General features: G+C 40.6%; 1 protein-coding gene across 1 annotated transcript in view; it reads left to right on the top strand.

The window, feature by feature from the left end:
* The window catches only part of si:ch211-266k8.4 (rab GTPase-activating protein 1), a 52,516-nt gene that overhangs the window by 6,930 nt on the left and 23,955 nt on the right, over positions 1 to 21,631 (top strand). Inside the window, exons 9-10 of the mRNA XM_041038150.1 lie at positions 288 to 405; positions 4,649 to 4,761. Of these exons, the coding sequence (XP_040894084.1) occupies positions 288 to 405; positions 4,649 to 4,761 (231 nt within the window). The remainder of the gene's footprint in view (positions 1 to 287; positions 406 to 4,648; positions 4,762 to 21,631) is intronic.

Here is a 21,631-nt window from a genome sequence, read left to right as displayed (position 1 = left end):
ACTCAGTGGGGTGAAGACAGTACTTTTAAATTCTAAGAAATAGTCTTCAGTGTCCAACGAGATACTTAGGTCTTTACTGTCTTTTTTCAAATTAATGTGGTTATAATTCACTTGGGTCCAGAAAAGGTTAGTAGGTTCTACAGTCTGTTTTAATGCACTGATACATCACAGCGTTGATTGTTTTTCATCCCGTCTCTAAGTTATCTCTTCTACACCTGCCTTATATAAACAAAGCATTAATGTATGTTACAGCAATCATGTTTGGAAATCCTGCTGTTTCTCCTCAGGCCTGCCAGCTGTGTTTCGTACTGCTCTGACCATCATCGAGCTCCTGGAGCCTCAGCTGATGGACCTGAATGATGAGGGAGCAGTGTTACCCCTGCTGCTGAGAGTACCTGCTGATTTGTAAGTAGAGCGACGTGAAGTTGTACATGGGACAGCATTATTAATGTACACTATCTGATGCGTAGATATAATATTTCTCCTTATAAACAGTTGTAGTTCTGTATGTTCTGAGTTTTTACAACACTCATTTTCCTCCTCACATGTTCAACTGTGATTCACATTTTGTTTAGCATAAAGCAACACAACATATGTTGTCTGAGACAAACATCTATGAATACTGCCCCAGACCACCCTCATGAATGCAGTGAAAACGATGGTCCTACTTAAGAATGTGCAGCACAATTCTCAGAGCTGAGAGCTCAGTTCTTATACTTGGCCCTTAATACAACCCCAGGCAGCTCATGAATATCAATCGGCTCATCAGGACTGGACATGTTTTGACACTGAGCATTCCAGGACAAGTAGAGTGTCATTGTTCTGCTGTGGTTGATTTTGTACATGTTTGGATTAAACATCCTTTATGCTAAATTAGTTCCCTCAATGGCAGCCCATGCTGCTTTCAGTCGGACCCCTCTGTCTCTTTTTCACTATGTTCAATATAAACGTCACATGCTAGCGGACATGTTTTGTTGACATGGAGCTGTAGTTATAGCAACACAGCAGGGTCACTGGGTTTGTGTATACAGCCCGTGTGTATGTGTGTGTGAGACGGACCGGTGCACAGTGATTATTAAAATCCTGTTTATCATATTTGTTTTAATAGATAAGCGCCCCTCAGCTACTTAAATTTCATGTGTGCTTCTCATTGTAGAAAAGGTCTCACTATTTGGACCAAGGTTTGTTTACCTTGGACAGAGAAATGGAGTAGTTTCCATAAACATAGCTGTGTCACAGGCAGTGATAAAACACTTTATCATGAGCTAAGAAAAGGCGAGCTAGGTACGCCACAACAATTTGCAGTGGATGATGAAGGACAAATCTTAAGTATTATTGTGGAAACAACTAAATAACTGTTTAACTGACACTTAGATTTTTTAAAATGGTTTATTTGCAATAATTTAACACTGGCTTTCATAAGAACTTAATAGCTCAGATGGGTCCCTGCATTAATCTATGTTTTCTGTGCTGAGGGAAAAGAAACAGCACATTTTGATCCATGTGTGAACCTCCTCTACTGTTTCCATATGCATGCATCAAGGGCAGCACTGACAGTCCCATTTTGTTCTAGCTCTGGTGTTCAGTGGGCAGCCTGCCACCACGTCACATTGAGAAGTCCTTGTTGCCTGTTGGCATCATTATGAAAGCCTGGTCAGAAGTCAACACTAAGTGGTCTGACTGTCTCCCAGGGCAGGATCCCCTTACACTGGGAAGATTCTGCTGAAGAAGGGGAGAAGGGGATCGGGTGGGGTAAAAGAGAGAGAGGGAGGAAGATGAATGGTGGGTTAGAGAGAGAAGCAACTAGAGAAAGATGGTTCACTAATTGGGGAGAGAAATGAAGGAGGGGGAGCAAGGCAACATCTTCAACCTCTTTTAATTTTCTTTAAGGATCTGTGGTCTTTTACTCAGTGTGAATGGTATAAATGGGAGTTGTCATGCAGCCATATAGGCCATTCTGATTAATGATTGGTTGAGAGGCTCATCCATCTAATGTGACACTCTGTCTACACTGGGCTGTCAATCATCTGTCACCTCAGTCACAGGCTGCAACAATGCCTCCCAAAACACCCTACATCACCAGTGAAAGAGCAGCTTCACCCTGTGGAGGGACTCATACAGTTTCTGTCTGTCTGTCTCTCTGTCTGTTTTTCTAACATGTTGCTGCTGTCTCTGTCCCCTGCTCCTCATCTACACTTGTTTTCAGTACACATCAGCTGAGGGGGTTTTCATTACCCTCCCCTCACCCTCTTTTATTCAGTGTCAGTACCTCCTCCTCCAGTCTGTTCACCCACAGGTGAACAGACTGGAGGAGTTGGTCGGTACCGGTACTGATCTGATATCAGTGCTCTTTTTTTTTTTTTTTCAAAATCTAAACATAATTTAAACCTCTGTCTGGAACTGATGATCATTCTTCACCCTTAATTTGAAGCACATGCAGAAAGTGGTGAAGTATCAGCAGCAACCTTACCACTGTTAGTTTACCACTGCAAATGAACAGAACTGAATTGAAAACTGTATTTTGTGGGTATCAGACATTTGTCTGATCCACTTGGTAAGATCAGTTTCTAGGATATAGGAATGTTTAACAAAAGCTTAGGATCAGGGAAACTGAAAAAAGAAGCCAAAAACAATTACCTTCTCACAATCCAGCACCATCTGTTTATAAGTTACAAAACTAAAGTTTTTTGTAATCAGATCCATTTCCCTTGCCATCTGGGCCTAAACACAGTACTTGTGTTGCTGTTATGCCATTGACTTTACTGCACTTGTTTTGTCTTGGATCCAAATTAATTTATCAAAACTTGTCATAAAAAAGCCTCTAAGATCTATTTTGTTTTTTTTATGATCTTTGTAAATGAAGAAACTTAACACATTTCAAATTGAATGATTTGAATTATTGTTTTATGGTTAACTATGACACTCTAAAAATAGGAGCTCGGAGCTCCCACACAACTCACAACCTTCCCTGTGACTCATTTACCTCTTTTTCTTAGTGCCTCCTTTTTTCTTCCCTTCAGTGTCCATATCTCCTGTCCCCAGTTGTCTCTCTCTGTCTCCCCCTCCTACTCACTTCCCATACACACTGGTTTTCTTAGTGCCCTCCACCAGCCCTATCTCTTTCTCTTTTGTTTACTCCCCTCCTTCGCAATAGTCAATTCCCATAAACCTCTCCGGGCTGTCCAACCTCCCCTGTGTTCGGATTTTTTTTTCTGCACCCCCCCCCGTCTTCTGTGCCTTCCTTCATTCATTCATTTATCCTCATTGACACATTGACACCCTCATTCAGCTAGTGGGGTTGACACATCATTTGTTTACTTCACACTGACAAGGCTGGTTTCTATAAAGTCTCTGCTTCAGTTTTTTCCCTTCTCTTTTAACCATTTAAAAATTCTCAAATGCATTCAGACTGAGGGTAACTTAGTGGGTTCCACTAGCTTGGTTTGAACACCCTTTTGACATGATATGTATTGTAGATTGTTGAAAAGTTTCAGAATGCCCCATTTTTCCATTTTTTCTTGAAATTTCAGCATCTAAAATTGCTGAAGACTGAAAAATAATGTAAATTTAATAGAAAACAGGCCTTTTTCAGGGATGAAGGAATTTATTAACGTACAGTTTTCCTGCATCGTTGTAAGTAAATAAAGCCTTGAAAGTTTTTTATTTTAATAATTCCAACAAGTGTCCCAACGTTTGTTGACAAACCCTCTGTACAAAGACGGTATTTGAACAAAAAGCATTACTACACACTCTGATGAAATAGTACCTTGTAATGTAAACCTACCTGTAAGCTGTTCAAAGCACATACATAAAGCTTTGGCAGATCAGGTCCCGAAACTTGCAAGGAATCTTGTGAATTTCCCTACACACACATATACATCATGTCCCGTTGTCCTCCTAACTGTAAAGAGTGTTATTCTTCAGTACCTTTCATATCCAAACCATTGTTGGAGTAAGTTGGTGCAGTGGCTTTCACGACCACTGAAAATCTATCTGATGTAAATAGACTATTGTTCAAAAAATGTGGACCCATCATGAAACTTGTTGTTCAGTACATATCCATAGTGTATGTATGTAGAATGACATCACTTTTCAAGATGGCTGAGAACATGCACGTCTGAGTCCCCTGCCGACCAAGCCGGCTGACTTCTTGTTGGCTGCCCACACACACGAATGGGGAAAAAATAAATAATCATATGACTCTTCTACACTTTCCAAATGTTATTCGAATGAACAGATCAAATTGTTATTAAAAAGAAAAGTTATTTGGTAGTGTTTGTGATGCTTAGAAACATGTATTCACAGAAGCCCCTTTTCCAGTGTTTATGTATGGGAAAAATGCATTTTGGGCCAGTGTGTATCATGTGATGAATGTGGAAGTTGTAGAAATGCGGTTTGGCCATCATGCCAGAATTGCTTCACAGCCCAGTGCTCTTCCTGGGGGCTGTATCCTCCATCTTTACAATAAAGTGGCAGGTCAGGATCTAGTGATATACATGTATTTGCTCTGTATTTGAGCTGAGAAGATAATTATCAATCTCAGGTAAAGTCAAGCATGGAACTGAACTCAAAAGATTTTATGCTAAAAATAGTTTAATTATGTCACCTGCGTTCCCATCCACTCTCCCTTACCTGTTTCCATCTACAGGGCCAAGTACACTGTTTTGGTCCCTGCCCTGTGGGATACTGAGGTCCAAGACTGGGAGCTTAAATGTATGAACAGTCTGGTGCTGGATGAGAGCCACCATGGACCCAAAGCAGGTACCACACACACACACACACACACACACACACACACACACACACACACACACACACACACACACACACACACACACACACACACACACACACACACACACTCAAAGCAGTTGGACCTAAGCAGAAGCCAATAATGCAGAGGGACACTGGGGACGACTCAGCACACCATCGCTCAAACTCTAGTAACTCATTCAGCCTACATCACTTAACCTTCAGTGGCACCCATGCTGATCCTGTTACACACATACACACAGTTTTGTTGTCCTGTCTTAACATCAGTGTGTATGGTGGTTGGACCTTGGGGAGGACATCCCAAGCTTGTTCCTGAGAACCCTGTTACAAAGGAGGAAACAATCACGCCTTGTTCAGCTCTTTGCCTTATTTTCTGCAGTTTACAAGTAGTTAAATGTTGGTTGGTGGTCTTGGTAGAATGCTGACTTCTAATATTACCATATTTGTTTCCTCATTTACTGTCTTTCCATGTAGGCTATTCATTTCAGTTTTATTTGCTAGACTGCAACAGCAGGGCCAGCCCTATAAACACCTGTCTGTACCTGACTGACTGACTGACTGAGTGATGAAGTTACACCATTGGTCGGCTGATCGAGTGTTGGAATTTTCCCATAGGTCATCAGGGGGTGTTTACCTGCAGTGTTGCAAACTTAGCACCTTTGTCAATAGATTTACCAGCTTTTCAGACTCCTTTGGCGATGCACAAAGCCACAAATCTAGCATCTCCATTTTATTTACATAGGTTCCTATCACATCCCAGCACCTACACAACAACAACAACAGTGTCTGTGGTTCTGAAATAACAATAGTCACATGCAGGCCATGGCCATCCATTCCATTCTCATGAATATGATACCTCAGGAGCACCTCGGGCGAATTTCTTCCACTTTGGCACAAACATTCACTTAATACCTACGAATTCTTCACTGCATATATTAAGTGATATCATGAAATGTTACACAAAATGTATTTACAGATTTTGATAGTCACAAAAGAGGTGCCAGATCCAATCAAATAGTTGTTGGTACCCAATCTGGGAGGTCCCTCCAATTTTTTTGTGAGCTCATTAACACCTCAGAGAAGATGAACACGCCCACAATGCAGGATGACAGTCACCAGGACTGTCCAGTGAAGGATTGACAATGACATAGTATGACTTTTAAACTTTTGTTATTTTTGTGATAAGTTAGTGTTAACAGTTAAAGAACCAGAGCTAAAAGGCAACCATGTATAGTTTTTACCTTTTTTTTTTTAAACGGCATTAAATGAACCACACTACAGATAAATACTACAGTGAAAGTGAGCTAAAAACAAAGCATTCACCCTGTGAAAATTTTTTTTGTTGTTGTCACACTCGTGAGTAGACCAAAGAGCAGAAGCATATTTTTTTGGAATTGTGCTTTGGATTGTGCTGACGGGCATCTCACTGTCTAAACAGAGTGTTGTAATAATGAGTTGGTTTCATTTCATTCTGGCTCACCAGCAATAGATGGCCCTTAAAGAAACTACCTTTACTGTGGCTGCAGCATAAGCTGGCAATCTCCAAAAGACTGAGGACAAAGTTGATGTGACAGGCTGCTTATGTGTGTGCATGTGTGTGTCTGTGTGTATGCGCGCCAACTACACTTTGACAGATCAAAAGAGCTTTAATCTTTTGAAGGTTGTTCAGATATCACCTACACAAAATCTGGATACCCGTTGGAGTCTCATCTTCACAAAAGACAGGCAGATTGGAATGCAAACCTGATGTGCATGTATGTGTGTGCTCATGATTGTGAGTATGCACAAACGCTTGTGTGTGTGTGTGTGTGTGTATGTGTAATATATCCTGAAAAAAAGGCTAAAAGGGTGAGTCACAGGTTGGTAGCTGCAGGCCTATGTTTGTCAATGCAGCTGGGAGGGCAGAAAGAAGAGGGGTAAGAGAAAGACAGTGTGTGTGTGTGTGTGTGTGTGTGTGTGTGTGTGTGTGTGTGTGTGTGTGTGTGTGTGTGTGTGTGTGTGTGTGTGTGTGTTTGTTAGCAAAAGAGAGTGTGAGTGTACATGAAAGAATGAGCTGTGTAAATGAGAATATTTGCAAAAAGGGCAGAAGAATCCAAAAGAGCATGAGAAGTTTCCTTTCAGGGCAACTGAAAGCCACAAAAGCATGCTTTATGGTGGGGGTAATCCATCACCCAGTTTGTGTATGTGTGCCCACCTGTTTGTGTGTGTGTGTGTGTGTGTGTGGCTGTGGCTGTGTGTGTGAGTCAGGATGAGTCATCCTTATTTGCTGGCCTGTCAGACTGTCTAGCCCTCAAGGCAGCAGGGGAAACGAGCTGATTCATTCATACCCTTCTGCTTCTCAGACACAATTCCACATTCCTGTGTCCTCTTCCTGTCATACACTTTCACTCACTCTCTTTGTCACTGACACCTGTAGCACTGTCATGGTGTTGTTACAGATCTTGGCGCATGTGTTCCACACTCCCATTAACAGTTCACGACCTCTACTCCGGAGCCCTGTTTCACCATAAGAGCTGTTGCTGGAAAACATTTCTGTGTATGTGGCGTTTGGAGCTGAAAGATGACAGATTCTCAGGATAGTGTAGAGATTGTAAAGTCATTTGAAGCAAATTTGGCTGTTTCATCGTCATCATTACTTTACATCTGTTTATATGGTAAGCTTCTGTTATGGGTGGTCAGTATTTTTTAAATGTCTTCTGTATATATGTCTTGTGTACATATGTGTGTGTGCATATATTTAAGGAAAATCAGTAGTCCTTTTTTCCTGAAGCATATGTTGACACAGCAGGAAAAGCGCAAGCTGTAAATATTGCAATGAATGACCCTGAAATCCAGTTAGCTGCTTCAGTTTCAGGGTTCTGGGTTTTGCATGCCGGCTTTCTGTCACACCAGTCTTTCCCATACATTGATTTATTTGTGGCACTCCACCACAATGTCAGCATTGACCTCCACATATTGATTTTTCTATTTTTTTTTTTTTACCATTTCAACTGGGTAAAATCTTATCTCATTTTAGAACTGCATGTAGCACATTGATTTGCTCGGCCCCCTCAGCCTCATTCGCTCAGTCTCTCTCTCTCCCACACTCTCTTTCAAACACACTGACAACAGCTCCTTCTGTGAATAGCCCCTCCTCTCCGTGCACACTTTCTGTCAAAACGTGATCATGCACAAGAGGATGCGTATTTGCGAGTCGATATCGACTTCTCATGCCAGTAGATAACGTTGATAATTCTTTAAATCCCTGTTTGCCCCCTCAATCCAGATGAACAGTAAAACATATTTTATACAAAGAGTCTCATCTTGAGAAGATCCAAAGACAGTCTGCGGCTGAGATGTTGACAAAACAGACTACCTAGAAGGAAGGGATAGCTGTTGCTAATGAAGAGAGGAGGAGGAGGACATCAGCCAACATGCTGCTGTGGGAGAACCAGCTAGGGCAGAAGCAACAGATGAGACAGCAAATACAGAGACAAGAGAGCTTTATGTGTTATGAATTGTTCAGTTATTTATTTGTCACAAAGTACTTGGCAATTCAAATATTTGCAGTAGAGTATTTGTGGAATTTGCAAGTAGTCAAGTGCCTACTTGTCTAATGTGTTTCTAATTATCACAGTGCCCACTCACCTGTTAAACCAAGGCTGATCAGAGCTCACTGCTTGGGGGTGGAATCTGTAGTCAAACACATAATACATTTTATTAAATTTCCTCAAAGTCTTCGCTACATATATGAGTCTGTACAGACATGGATGTAGACTTCAACTTTACTGGATGGTGGAGACACAACCGCAAGGCAGTAATTATAGTAACGCCCAGTTGTTTGATTGTTTGGTCTATATGGACTGATTTTTTTTTTTTTCAAGCCTGTCCCATTCAGCTTGAACAGCAACACAAAATTAGAATAGTTCAGGCTACAGATATTTTTCAACACAAACTTTTCGTGGTGGTAGAAGTGAAAAGGTTTCTTGTGGTGCATTGCCCCCGCAAGAATAGGTGAGTGTTTCAGCTTTGACATTCGGGTCCCTGGGGCCCGTCCAACACCAGGCTGAGTCAGCAGAAGTGAAGTGACTTCATGTTATGCTGAGTCAGGCTGAGGAGCTTTGAGAGTAGGTAGATGTGTCCTTCTGTCCTTCTATACAAGCTACTTTGCTATTGTATTCCTCTTGTTTTCCTCTCTCCCACCTCTTCATCTCTTTTCCCTTTACTCTGAACACCTTTTTCTCCCCTGTCCATCCTTCCCGGCTCCAGCATTTTTCTCCTTTTTATTCAGTTCTCTTTTGCCTTCTTATCATCCTTTCCTCCTTTCCTGCCCTCCATCATTGCCTCCTCTCATTTCTTTCCGTTCCCTCCCCGGCCCTCTTACCTCTCCTTTTTTCCATGACTCCTCTGGTGTAGTAGCAGATGCCAGAGTCCTGTTCTCCTCAGCAGGCTCCCATGATACCTACACTATTTTCTTCCTCTTGCCCGCTGCTCGAGCCTTAGTGTAGTGACTCAGCATTCATTTTATTCAGTGCCCCCAAACAACCTCCTTCAACCAGTGCTGATTTCATACTCACATACATTTTTTTACTTCATGATTTATAATGTAATATGACATATTTGAGATTATTGTCCTGCCTGCTTTGCTTCTTCTTTTCACAGAGATATAGGTCTTTTCAAACATGTTCACCATCCTGTACTAATTTGGCTTTTTTGACATTTTAACAAGAGAGGAAAAAAAACTTTAAGTCAGCATCAAATCCAGTTCAAAATTAGAGCAAAAAAAAAAATTATTGTATTTGGTGTTTTGCTTGACATTCCCTATAGATGTGTCTTTCCTTACTCTTCCCGTCAGTGAACTCTCTGCCCATCTGTTCTCTAAATCTCTCTGTTTTATCCCCTTGTTCACACCATTTATGACCTCACTGTCCATCTGTTATTTGGCTCCAGCAGACTCACTGCAGTAGTTTATGTAAATTCATATATAGTGTGTGTGTGTGTGTGTGTGTGTGTGTGTGTGTGTGTGTGTGTGTGTGTGTGTGTGTGTGTGTGTGTGTGTGTGTGTGTTTGGCAGGACTATCAGAATCTGTTCAATACTTTGTGAAAACAACGACAACACCATTTCCCCTCTATCTTGCCTTTTGATTTACAGATCAGGCACAGAATACTAAATTGGTGTCTTGCACCTTTCATCCTTACATCCATTTCTGTTTCAGATAAGCACAACAGCAGAGGTAGGTATTATCAAAATGCATGTTTCTTGCACAACTTGAGAACATACCCCAAGGGTAATGGGATTTGAAGGTGAAGCAGATATTCCATGTTTGAATAAGCAAGGTCAGGTTAAAATCAAGGGTTAAGATAAATTGGCCTAAGCTCAGAGCTGGAGTGACCACACACACAAACAGACAGATTACAAGAGAGGTGATGAAGAGTGTTTCAAGGGTCAGAATGTGGAGTTTATGACCTACAGAGAGGAAAAAAATGTTCTTCTTGCAACACTACTGTTGGCACCCCAAGGGTTGGACAAAGAGGTTATGAACACACAGACAAATAGGTCACAGGTGACTGACCCAAAGGCAGAGTATCCAAAATAAGTTCAGCTGAGGTTATAAACATTCTGGACCTTAAAAGGTTTGTGGGAGCTGCCTGAGAGCTTTTTAATCAGCTGCCTCAACTTCAAAATAAATTGTATTTTAAAAGATAGAGCATAGTGTGAATGAAGTAAAATGCTTTCATGATGAAACTGTAGAGATGTTTAAGACATATTATCCACAGGCTTCACAACAGTTTTATTTTGTTTCTGACTTTAGATTCAATCCTTCAGCTCAACCTCAAATTGTTTCAATAGATCTAAACTATTGATCCGACAGTGGAGGTCACCTTGGATTATACACAATGGTCAGTTTATTAGCTAAAACTCTGAACTGAACTTCTCTAAAACACTAGGTTCAGTACATAGTAACCTTCATTCAGTACATATTAATTTCATGAAGGAAAGATTAGTTTCAGTTTTAGCAAGATGTACCTAGTAAACTGGCGAGTGAGTGTATATATTATGGTGAATAGATGCTGTTTATGTCACGTAAAATGAACCTGTGTTTGCATAGCAGCTTGTTATTCCAACAAAACTAATCATATCTGCAGACTTTGTCATTAATGTTTATTATTTATTTATTTATTTATTTTATATTTAACTAGAATGTCCTGACCGATATAGAGGTTAAATGGAAGTTGTAGAAAAATATCAAGGTCATCTTTATTATGGTCTTGTGGTCTGAGGCCAGTGTGGAGGCTGGATTGCATCTATTAGTCCCTCAGGAATGTCACCTCCTAACCTGGATAAGGCCTCTTAGCTGTAGGCACTTAGCCTACCTGTGACCCCTTAGTTGGGCCTGCTTTCTAGTAAGCTTTGCTCTTTGTACGAGTTTGTTGTAATCCCCCCTCCCTCTCCATTTCCATTTGTTTCTGCTGGTTGAAGTGGAATGCCACCTGCTTGGTCAGCCCTAGGCTAACCCCCTGCACTTATTAGACACCTCTCCTGTGAATGGGACCTTTATCATCTAATTTGGCATACTGAAACACGGGGAGGCCTTTAACAGATTCCAGTTTTATTCGATATACTTTAAGCTGGAATTTCTTGGTCAGACTTCCAGCAGACAGAGAGGGTCAGGGTTCCTGTTTGTGTACGTCTGTGATGGTAAATGAGCTTTTTCACTAACCTCTCTCTATAACTCCTATGGGACAGAGGGGTCATAACATAAGCTTGTTTGTGTACTTTATACACCAGCAATGGCCTAGATATTTTTACCAAGCACTTCAGACTGACTAGCAGGTTGCAGAAAGTTGACCAATATCCTGGAGGATTGTCAGCCGTCTCATGTTGACTGAGTAGTAGCAATAGTTTACGTAGTTGCGTCTCCAGTCGAATACCATTTTTCCTAGGGCTTCTTTTGCTGCCAATTCTCAAATTTCAATCACAATTTTCACAGAACTGATTGTTTTCAAATTACTTGTTTTGTTCAAAAATATGAACAGCAGATCATCACATTAATGAAGCGGGAAAGTGAGAATGTTTGCTTGAAAAATCTGAATAATTTGTTTCATAATTTGTCTTTCTCATGAAGAAATTTGCATAAAACCATTTTTAAAGCTTTGAGTGTTCCTGGGAGCACGGTGACATGAATAAGTTTGGAATCACCAGGACCTTGTGTTGGTGCCCAGCCAAACTGAGTAATCAGGCAAGAAGGACCTTGGTCAGAGAGGTGACCGAGAACAAACTAAGAGAGCAACCATTTGTATGTCCTCATCTTCCCTCATTTAATTAGAACCAGGCAGCAGGTTAGAAATTCTGTGCTTGTTTGCACATGGTGCTTAATTAGATAAAATTAGGAGAAAAATGAATTATTTGTGATTTGTGTATAAATGTGTTAGATGATAGGATTAGAAGCTGCAGGTAGAAGAGGAGATGAGGGAGTAAGAAGATAATCTTTTCAAAGGAAAAGAAAGGAAAGCAGTGTTGGCTCAGATCCTGCAGAGCCCCTGAATACTTTCCTTCAGGGCTGGACCCTGAAGGCTTTCCTGCCTGCCTTCTTTCCTCTGTGCATTTGTGTGTTCACACACTCCAGCTCTTGCCTTGTGAGTGTGCAAGCTCTCCCCTCTCTTCCTCTTGCCCCCTGTTGGGCTGTTACACCCTGTGGAGCCCCTGTGGCTGTCCTGGGTTCTGTGTGTATTGTTATATAATTGAGGTGAAAGGAGAAACATTGTGTGTATGTGTGTATGTGTGTTGTGTATATGTTTGCGTGTGAGCAAGGACAAGAGGGAAACATGCTCTGTTTTGTGTTCATGTATGTGAATAAAGCAGCTTTGTTTATGCTCTGAACTAGAACCCAGCTCTCAAACTCGAGCAGAGGAGGTGTGATCTCAATAATTAATAGGATTTTCTTAATTATGTTTACTTCCATTAAAATCTGGGGCATAATTTGTTAAAGAGGTTATGATGATTTGCATACATATAAATTTAGCTCGTCCTTTTCCTGCTAAACAAGGCAAAAAGTCCTTTCTTTCCTGCACTTTTAATGTAAAATACTGAAAAAAATAAAAAGGCAAGAAGGGATATTAAAGAAGGCGCATTGTTAAATGGTACAGGAAGAGTGATTGAATAGGGGAACGACTAAATCAGAAGGCAAAGTGAGAAGTAGATGTGTAGAGACTTATGAAGGGTGTTTAATAAGTTTGTGTGTGTGTAATATGGATTCAGGATTTTCTTCTACCAGATCTGGATTATCAGGATCTGCTCCAAACTGTGCGTAACCGTAAATATGTCTGATTTTTTAATATCAAACCAAATCAAGTGTTATTACCTAGAAATAGACAAAAATATATTTTAAAAATGCCCTCCCCTTCTTAATAACCTGGTCTGCAACCAAAATTTTGTGGGTTCTTTACCTGGCCCAATCCTACCACCAAGTTTGGTGCCAATTGATTTCCGACTTTTTGTGTGATCCTGCTGACAAATAAGCAAACAGACACAGGTGAAAACATAGAATAAAAAAAAAAAAGAGAGGATAAAGAAGGGGAACAAGTCTAAAGCTCTAGACGTCAAATACACACACACTGCAGTGGTTACATGCACACATCATACACACACTACACACACTGACCCACAGAGAAATTGGAGGGTTGGTCTGAAAGGCAATCACAGGAACAAAGAATTTATCTTCAGCTGTGTTTAGCCATCGCCATAAAATGACACAATGAAGTAATAAACTTGTGGAGTTTAAATTAGAAGCCCCAGACTCTGTTTACATTTCTCATCATTTTAGTTTTGTCAGCTGTAATTGCAGGATAGAGAGTAGAGATCTGGCTGTTTTGGTTCCTTTCTTGTGCTCACACTCTCCTCCCCTACCCTCTATTTATCTCTCAGCCCTTCTCTTCCTCCTCTTTTATTTGGTTTTTAAATTAGCTCTCCTTTTCTTTCTCTCCCACTCTTGCTGTCTTAAGAGTATTAAAGCTGTGATGATGTCAGCAGTTACCCTACCCTGTCTAGCATTATGTGTTACTTATTGCCCAGAGCCCAACTTCATGTACCCCGGCCCCTATAGTCTGTGTTGGACCTTTGCCCTCTCGGAGCGATCTCTGACCCTGCAGTAGGCCTTAAGGCGCATTAGGAGGCAGGCTCTGAATTACAGGGTCTCGTAGGGGTCAAAATTCACAGGTCAGTGGGGATCAGGGGCGAACAGGCCCACTCCCTTCCATTATACACTTCTCCTCTGTGTCATCTCTCTTTCTCCAGCATCCCTCCTTCCATTCCGTCCTATTTTCTCTCTTTTATTTGATTCCTTTTCTCCGTTGCACCATTCAGGTCTTTGTCTCAGCTATGTGTTTTTTTTCTGTTTCCATTTCTCTCCTTTGTTCTGTGCTTGTTTTTAAAGTGTATAAAAAAGTATTTTTTTAGATGAATTTATAATCCTTAAGATTTGTGTCCTGGCTCATTTGGTAGACGGTGCCTGCTCCTGTTTTATAGTTATATAGTTCATAGTTTTGATTTTACCAAATGATTGATTTTATGACATTTTCTCCTAGTTTGCTTCCACAAGTATTGTATTTTATTTTAACGTTATTGCTTATTTAAATAAGTTAAACTTAAACTTTCCTGCCTAACTTATGCCCACCTCTGAACCCACTGCCTTTTTTGTCTTTTCCTTGTTCCCATTTTTTCCTCCTCCCTTTGTAAATCCACCCTCCCTCCCTTCTCCTTCTATTCTTCTACCCATGCACCATGGACTTCTCACTCTTAAGCCATTGATGTGCCAACACACTAAAGGGACTTTGAGCTTTGTGTGTGTGAGTGACTGAAATTACACATATTTAAGGAAAGTTTTTCTGATTGTCATCAGACACACACTAACTGCTGCGTGTATCAATCGATATCACACTCCTCAGGGAGCTTTTCCTGTCAGTTTCATGCACGCATGCAAAGCAGCAAACACATAAAAACAGACAGCAGGAGCAATTTAGCTGCTGTCTGTTATCTGATTAATGAGGATATACAGGCTGTGAGATGAGATGGTGATCCCCTTGGATTCGTCAGTATTATAACAAACCCAGACTGTAGTGAAAAATGTGAGTGTGGGCGTTTGACCGTAATTCTGTTCGTGTGTGTTTGCTCTGCCTGAGGACATGGATATTTGCAAGTGGTTTGAACAAACTAGTTTTTAATTTATTTTTTTTAACATGATTATGAGTGATGATTGAGTATTTTTGTGGTCTTATTCTCATGAAGCTAGATTAGATATTGTAAACACCTGCTGGATTCAAGGGACTTAGAGTTAAACTCCTGATGGGAACTGAACAGCCTGAGGCCCTGCTTGAACCTAATGACTAATCAACTTCCGTATTTATTGTCATATTTTAAAAGTCTTTAACTTTAAAAGTCACATTTTAGGGGTCTAACATTTAAATAAGATTATCTACATAATTGCATTACAGATTTACAGAATGTCATTATTGTGTTTAAAGAATACAGCTTTGTCTGGGGTCTACAAAAAACTGTTGTTGGATTCAGTCATTAAAAGTTCAGTAACTTAGCTGGAGTCTGTGTTCACATCTCCACGTTAGTGGCCACAGCTGATTCACAGCATGCATGCAGTCTCTGATCGCACACCCTTTTATGCTTTTGAGGTCTTTCTCTTGAAGGTGTTTATATATGTGCAATTTCCCCATTGTGGGACTATTAAAGGTTTATCTTATCTTATCTTATAAAATACACTGGTGTTGTCGGCCTAAATCACAAAGCAGAATGGAGAAGCTTTAAAAAGAAAACAAAACAGAGGTGGAGAGGGAATGAAGGTGCCTGAAAGGTAAAACTGCTGGGTCCTTTCTCCTTTAGTGATTAATGGTGAAATAACACAAACTTTGTTGTTCAGATTGTTCCACAACAGTAAAATGAAGAGAAGTGCTGTAAGACAGACTGACTTTACTGTAGACTAGACACAACTCTGATCCATTGTATTACAGAGTATATACCCTGTAATACAATGGATGTAAGTCTTGAAAAGTCTTTAAAAAGCATTGAATTAAGTTTCCTTAAAAAGGCCACTGCCCTTTCTCCAGCCTAATGCTAATTTTTTTCTTTATGTGACTGTACACATAGACATGTGCCATTGAAATTAGCTCCAAGGCTTAAATCATCCTGACAACATTCCCTGGATCCTAGAAAGATCTTGTAATAGATAGGTGTTAAAAATCTAGTATGTAGTGTAGTAAATGTAGTCGAGTGAGGCATACGACTCTTCCGTGAATTCTCTTTGAGAATAGGTGTTTTCCTCTGTAAGTGGACCATGGCCTCTCTGTGGAATTCCCCTTCCTCTCACTCATAATCTCTTTCTTCATATTGTATTTTCCTTGTCTTTTGTCTTCAACCCCCCCACCATGTCATGTTTACCCTGTCTTTCCATCTTTCCATGTTAGTATAGACTAAATCCTCCACTTGTATCAGTTGTTGTACAGACTAAATAAATCAGTTCATCCCTGTCAAACTGCTGCATGAACATTAATATTTAATGAGACTGACAGTCTACAGTCATCTTGTAATCTGAGTCACCACTACTGTCCCAGTCCTACACAACCTAATAATTACACATATGACGTAATACATCCAATTAAGCAAAAATACAAACTTTAGTTCACGGAGAAGCAAACTAAGTTGTTCTTTCAGCCCAGTCACATCAAATAGAACATGCTGGTTCATTCACCATTGTGATACCCTTTATTCAACCTGTGCAAGTCTGGAGGAATCAGACGATGGCTGCTGAGGGCTTTGAACTATAAACAGCTTTGATGTTAGTGATGAGTTAGACAGATAAAATGACTACATGACTACTACGCCTCCTGCCTACATCCTAGATAAACCTCGTTAAGCCCAACTGAATAAGAAAAAAAATACCTTTGTTCAGCTTCCAGTTCCACTAACACACACTAATGAAAACTAGCACTAGTTATACACCAATTATACCAAATACACAACTTTAAAACCAGTTACCGGTTTTAATGTTGTGGCTGATTGGTGTTGAAGCAGTAGTAGTATACACAAAGGAAAAAAGTTGTAGGGAATTCTCAGCTTTACTCAGATGTCATACTGAATATTCAGGGTTGAAAATAGAATTTAGAAAAGTATAATATATTAGTTTACAGGCTGGAATAAGTGACTGTCTTACACTGAGGTTGACTAGTTTGAATCTAATACATGTCATCTCATCACTGATCTAATTAATATTTTTAAGGGTGCACACATTTTTTTGATATTTAAGTGAGAGTGCCTATCTGCTAAGGTGTGTGTGGACAATGTCATTAGCTCACTCAAAGGAGTCCTACTAATTTTCCCTTTTGTCAAATTATCAGTTTATCTCTAAACACTCAAGACACCTGGGTGTTATTACACCATTTTCTCTAAGGAAGAGTGTAACCCTTCCTTCTCATCTCTTTCTGTGTCTCCTTCTACTTGTCTCTTATATAATCTTTTCTTTTTCCTGTGTTTCTCTTTTCCGCATACTGTACCCAGCAGTAAAAGGTTAAACAGTCCTTTGTGTTGTGTGCAGTAAAGGGGCATGGCATGACTGGAGGTTGATTACAGACCTAAAATAACAAATAACTTGACCAGCTCTCACTGCCGTCCATTGTTCTGTGATAAGCACCAACAAACGGGGCCTCTAGTTTAACAGCAGCAAACTGCAGCAATAGGCTGAAAATGCCTCAGACATGTTTTAGTAACAGAATCTGCCTCAGTGCGGTTGCTCAGTGCAGTCTATATCAATACTGCTTTATGTTGCATTAATTTAAATTTTTTTGAATAGGAGAATTACCCTGGCCTACAGTCTGACCTGCAGTGTCTGACTGACACTTACTCAGCTGTTTGCCTGTACTTCTCCAGCTTGTAAAAACTTGCTTGTATTACTTTTTCTGACATTGCGACATATTTCATCCTTTTGTTGATTGAGTTTTCAGATGAAGTTTTAAGTGGTGGCTCAGTCATTAAATACGTGGCATTTGCTGTATGACGTATCGCCCCTGCTCATTTCACCAGAAGCTTAACATTAAATGTCATGAAAGTGTAATATCTTCTTACTGAATCATGAGCTTACTGTATCGTCACACTCATCGTATTCAGTCAGACTAGAATAATTGGTTACTAATCTCGCCCTGCAGAGGTGTCCTCTTTTTTTAAGGTCAGGCTGTTGGCAGTCCTGACAAAACAAATTTGATTTCAGCCTATATAACCTAAGCTCAGCACGATGAACCTTCTGTGGTGTTCATTACAGTGAAGAATACACCAAAAAAATGCTTAATTGAGACATCAGCCCAAACTGTGGTTTGCCCTTAGGTCATTATGTTACGCAGGGTTTTCCAACTCAGGAACTGCTGCCTAACACCTCTTCTCCTTAGTCCTCTAAAACCTTATGTATGTCCTCTGATTATATTTTCATTCTACATTAACTGTCTAACAGTTTCTTTGGGTGAAAAGAGAGGGTCTCATTTTCAGATGTCACATTTGAGTTACAAACACATCTGGTGTGAATTCAGCTCATGTCTTATTTGCTCTCTTCTTCCCTCTTTTTCAATTTGTCTCCATCTTTATCCTCCCCTTCTGTGTTCCTTCCCTCAAGAGATTTTCTGTGTCCATTACGTAGTTTTTCTGTCTTATTTCTCCCCCTCGGTAAATAATCAGCACTTCAAAGCTGACAGTGAGCAATGTCAGTGAGCTCCCAGGCTACAGGATCTGCTGAGCGTAGCCTTACATTAGAGCTTATTCAATCCCAGCTACAGGTGTGCTGCCCCGCCAACTCCCAGAGGACAGCAGCCGCTTCAAATACACCAAAACACAACCTTCAAAAGGCTGTGTGTCATCAGCATTAATTCCTGGACACTGAGGAATCAGCAGAGTACTCTGTCATCTGAAACTGACTTTGACAGATGGAGGGAGAGAGAGAGAGAGAGAGAGAGAGAGTGGGCAGTAAAACACACTGTCATCCATACCCTCTCATTACAGTATATCCCTGAGTCATAGAGAAACCCCGGAGCTGAGCTCACCAACACTGACATCCTCAGCTGTTTCTGTGTGTGTGTGTGTGTGAGCTGTGACCAACTGTTTTAATTTAATAGCTTGGTGTTACCACATCACCGTGTTTGTGTCATGTAATTTGTTTTCATATATTTGTGTGTGTTTGTGTACAGACATAGGTATGCATGATGGGCGTGACTTAAAGCAGACTTCGAGGCCAAACGTTATACCTACAGTTACAGCTTAGATTAACTGACACAAACTCGGCCCTGATCCTCTATACACCAAGCTATATGTGCAGTATGTATTATGAATGAGTGAAATACAGTATTTAGAGAGTACATGTTAGACCATGTGATTGTGCCTGTTTGCAGTTGATCACAAAGTGTATTTATTAGCTGTAGTCAGTTCAGGTATAATGAATGAATTATTTAATTAATTATAGTTAATTCATGTTCAAGGTTCAAGATTTATTGTTGTCATTTGTGCATATGTGTAGTATGTCATACATACAGTGCTGGTCAAAATTTACCCTGTGACTATACCCACACACACACAGGGCTATACATACTATAAAATATTTCATTTCCATTGTAGAGAGAATGTCATGAGTGTATTCAGCAGCTGAACGAGTCAAAAAGTTTATATTTAGGATTCCATGATTCCTTTTTTTCAGAGTTTATTGAGACATTGCACTATGTAATTGCACCGGTACCTCAAGCTGGATGATATGGGGGTGAAGAGGCCGTGGCTGGGGTGGGTCGAGTGCTTCAACAGTGATGAAGCCCATCACTGTTGTCATCAGCACACTTAATGATGCAGTTGGAGCTGAAAGATGGAGTTAGTTTCAGCAGTGTGAAAAGGAGTGAGCTGAGAACACAGCCCTGGGGAATGCCAGTACTCTGTGTAGGCTTCTCTCTCTTCTCTGTAGAGGCTGTAGGTGCAAATCTGGACCGACTGCAGCCTACGTGAGAAGACCCAGTGGTGTGATGTGTTGATGGCTGAGCTAAAGTCAGTGAACACTATTCTGGCATAAACGTTCTTTTGTTTCAGGTAGGACAGAAGCCATTGCTTCTGCTTTGCCCTTGAGGTTCCCTTGTGGCTCTCATAGGAAGCTTCCTATAATCAGTGTTTTCGAAGCAGTCCTGCAGGGCAGACAGCCCACTCTGACCATACTTTAATCCGTTTCTAGATTGCTCTGGAAAGTTTCAGGACTGGTCTTTATGCTGGGATTAGCAGGACAAGGTCAGGGCTGTGTCAACCCTGAAAGACTGCTTCAGGGGGCTGTCGAAGACAAGTGGGCTCTTTGGCCACAATCACCCAAGGTGTGTTTGGAGAAAAAAGGTGCAGCATTTGATGAAAGGAACACTTTACCAACTGTTAAGCATGGATTAAGGCGCACCCTGGTAGCCTAAAGGTTTATACGTATACCAGATAACCACAATCTGCACGGTTCAACTTAGTTGCATGTCATACCCCTCTCTCTCCCATGTTTCCTGTCTCTCTGTGCTGATTTTCAAATGCTAACAGTAGCAATGACAGTAACGGTAGCAATGATAATGTTCTGGTGTCATCCAATTACAGTTGTGACATTTTACTGTGAATAAGATTTCACAGAAGATTTCAAACTGGACCACTCTGATCCAGTCAACCAACCAACTGGCCAACATTGCCCTTCCTAGATCTCAGGTGCTTGCTGACTAAACTTGCAGTACATCTCTTTTAAGCTCTCATGCCTCACCTTTATGTTTTATTTAGGATATTAAGTCTCATCCACAGTTTCCTTCTGAATTAGTGCATGTGATGTTGTGTTGTCAATGGCTTTGCCAACATGTCTTCAGCCCTGTCATTATTGTATTGTATGAGAACAGTGTGTGTGTGTGTGTCTGCACAGTATCTGTGTGTTTTTGCATCTGTTATTATGGCATTAGTCTAAACCTCTATTTTGGCATCAGCTGTTTAAAGTGAGAGGCTAGTGCTCTTCTTCTTTCATTGCCTGTCAGAGGTAAATCTTTGTATTGCTCTTGCCCACATAGAATACATCATTCAAACATTCACAGCAAAGAATTGATTAACACACAGCGCTTCCTATGGAGTATCATGATTTGAGGCAAATCAATGGCCCTAAACACTGAAGTAGATCTACAACAGAATGATGTCAAACAAAGAAAATCCCCCTTTTGGAGTGGCTCAGTTAGAGCCCAGACCTTAACCCAATAGCAATACACCAGCCATCCTATGAATATGGCTGAGCTGAAATTCATGTTTAATGGGTGTTCAATAAAGACACGTACATTTATAATTGTTTGTGTGTTATTAGCATAAGCACCTTGTGTTTGTCTGTACTTGTGACACACATGATCAGATCACATTTATGACCAATTAGTGCAGAAAACCAGGTCACATGTACTTTTTCTTGCCACTGCATTTGAGCTATAACGTCAGTTTAAAAGCATGTAATTTGAAAAACAGATATATTTCTTTTCCACCCAGGAAAGCAGTGTTACTCTTTTCAGACCAGTGGCTCACTTCAGTGTGGCAGAAAAGCCTGTGTTACAACAAGCTGCCGTTTGTTTGGAATTACCAGTTAAATGCCAGGCTGGTTATGTTACAGTGGTAGCAGTTAAAGCTGAACAGGATCCAAGATTAATTCATTTGGAGCAGCGTCTTTGATCCTGAGTCAATTTCTGTCTCCTCTTTTGAGCCATGTTGAAGCCTTCTGTGCCGCTGCCACCTCTGGTGGTGTTCATTTGAGGAGTTGGAAAGCATCCTTTCCCAGTTCTGCCTCATGTGACCACCAGCATTTTGTGATGCAGCCTT

This window comes from Toxotes jaculatrix, chromosome 5 (assembly GCF_017976425.1).
Source record: "Toxotes jaculatrix isolate fToxJac2 chromosome 5, fToxJac2.pri, whole genome shotgun sequence".
Taxonomy (NCBI): domain Eukaryota; kingdom Metazoa; phylum Chordata; class Actinopteri; family Toxotidae; genus Toxotes; species Toxotes jaculatrix.
The sequence above is the reverse complement of the archived record's forward strand: the minus strand, read 5'-3'. Positions and strand labels throughout refer to the sequence as shown.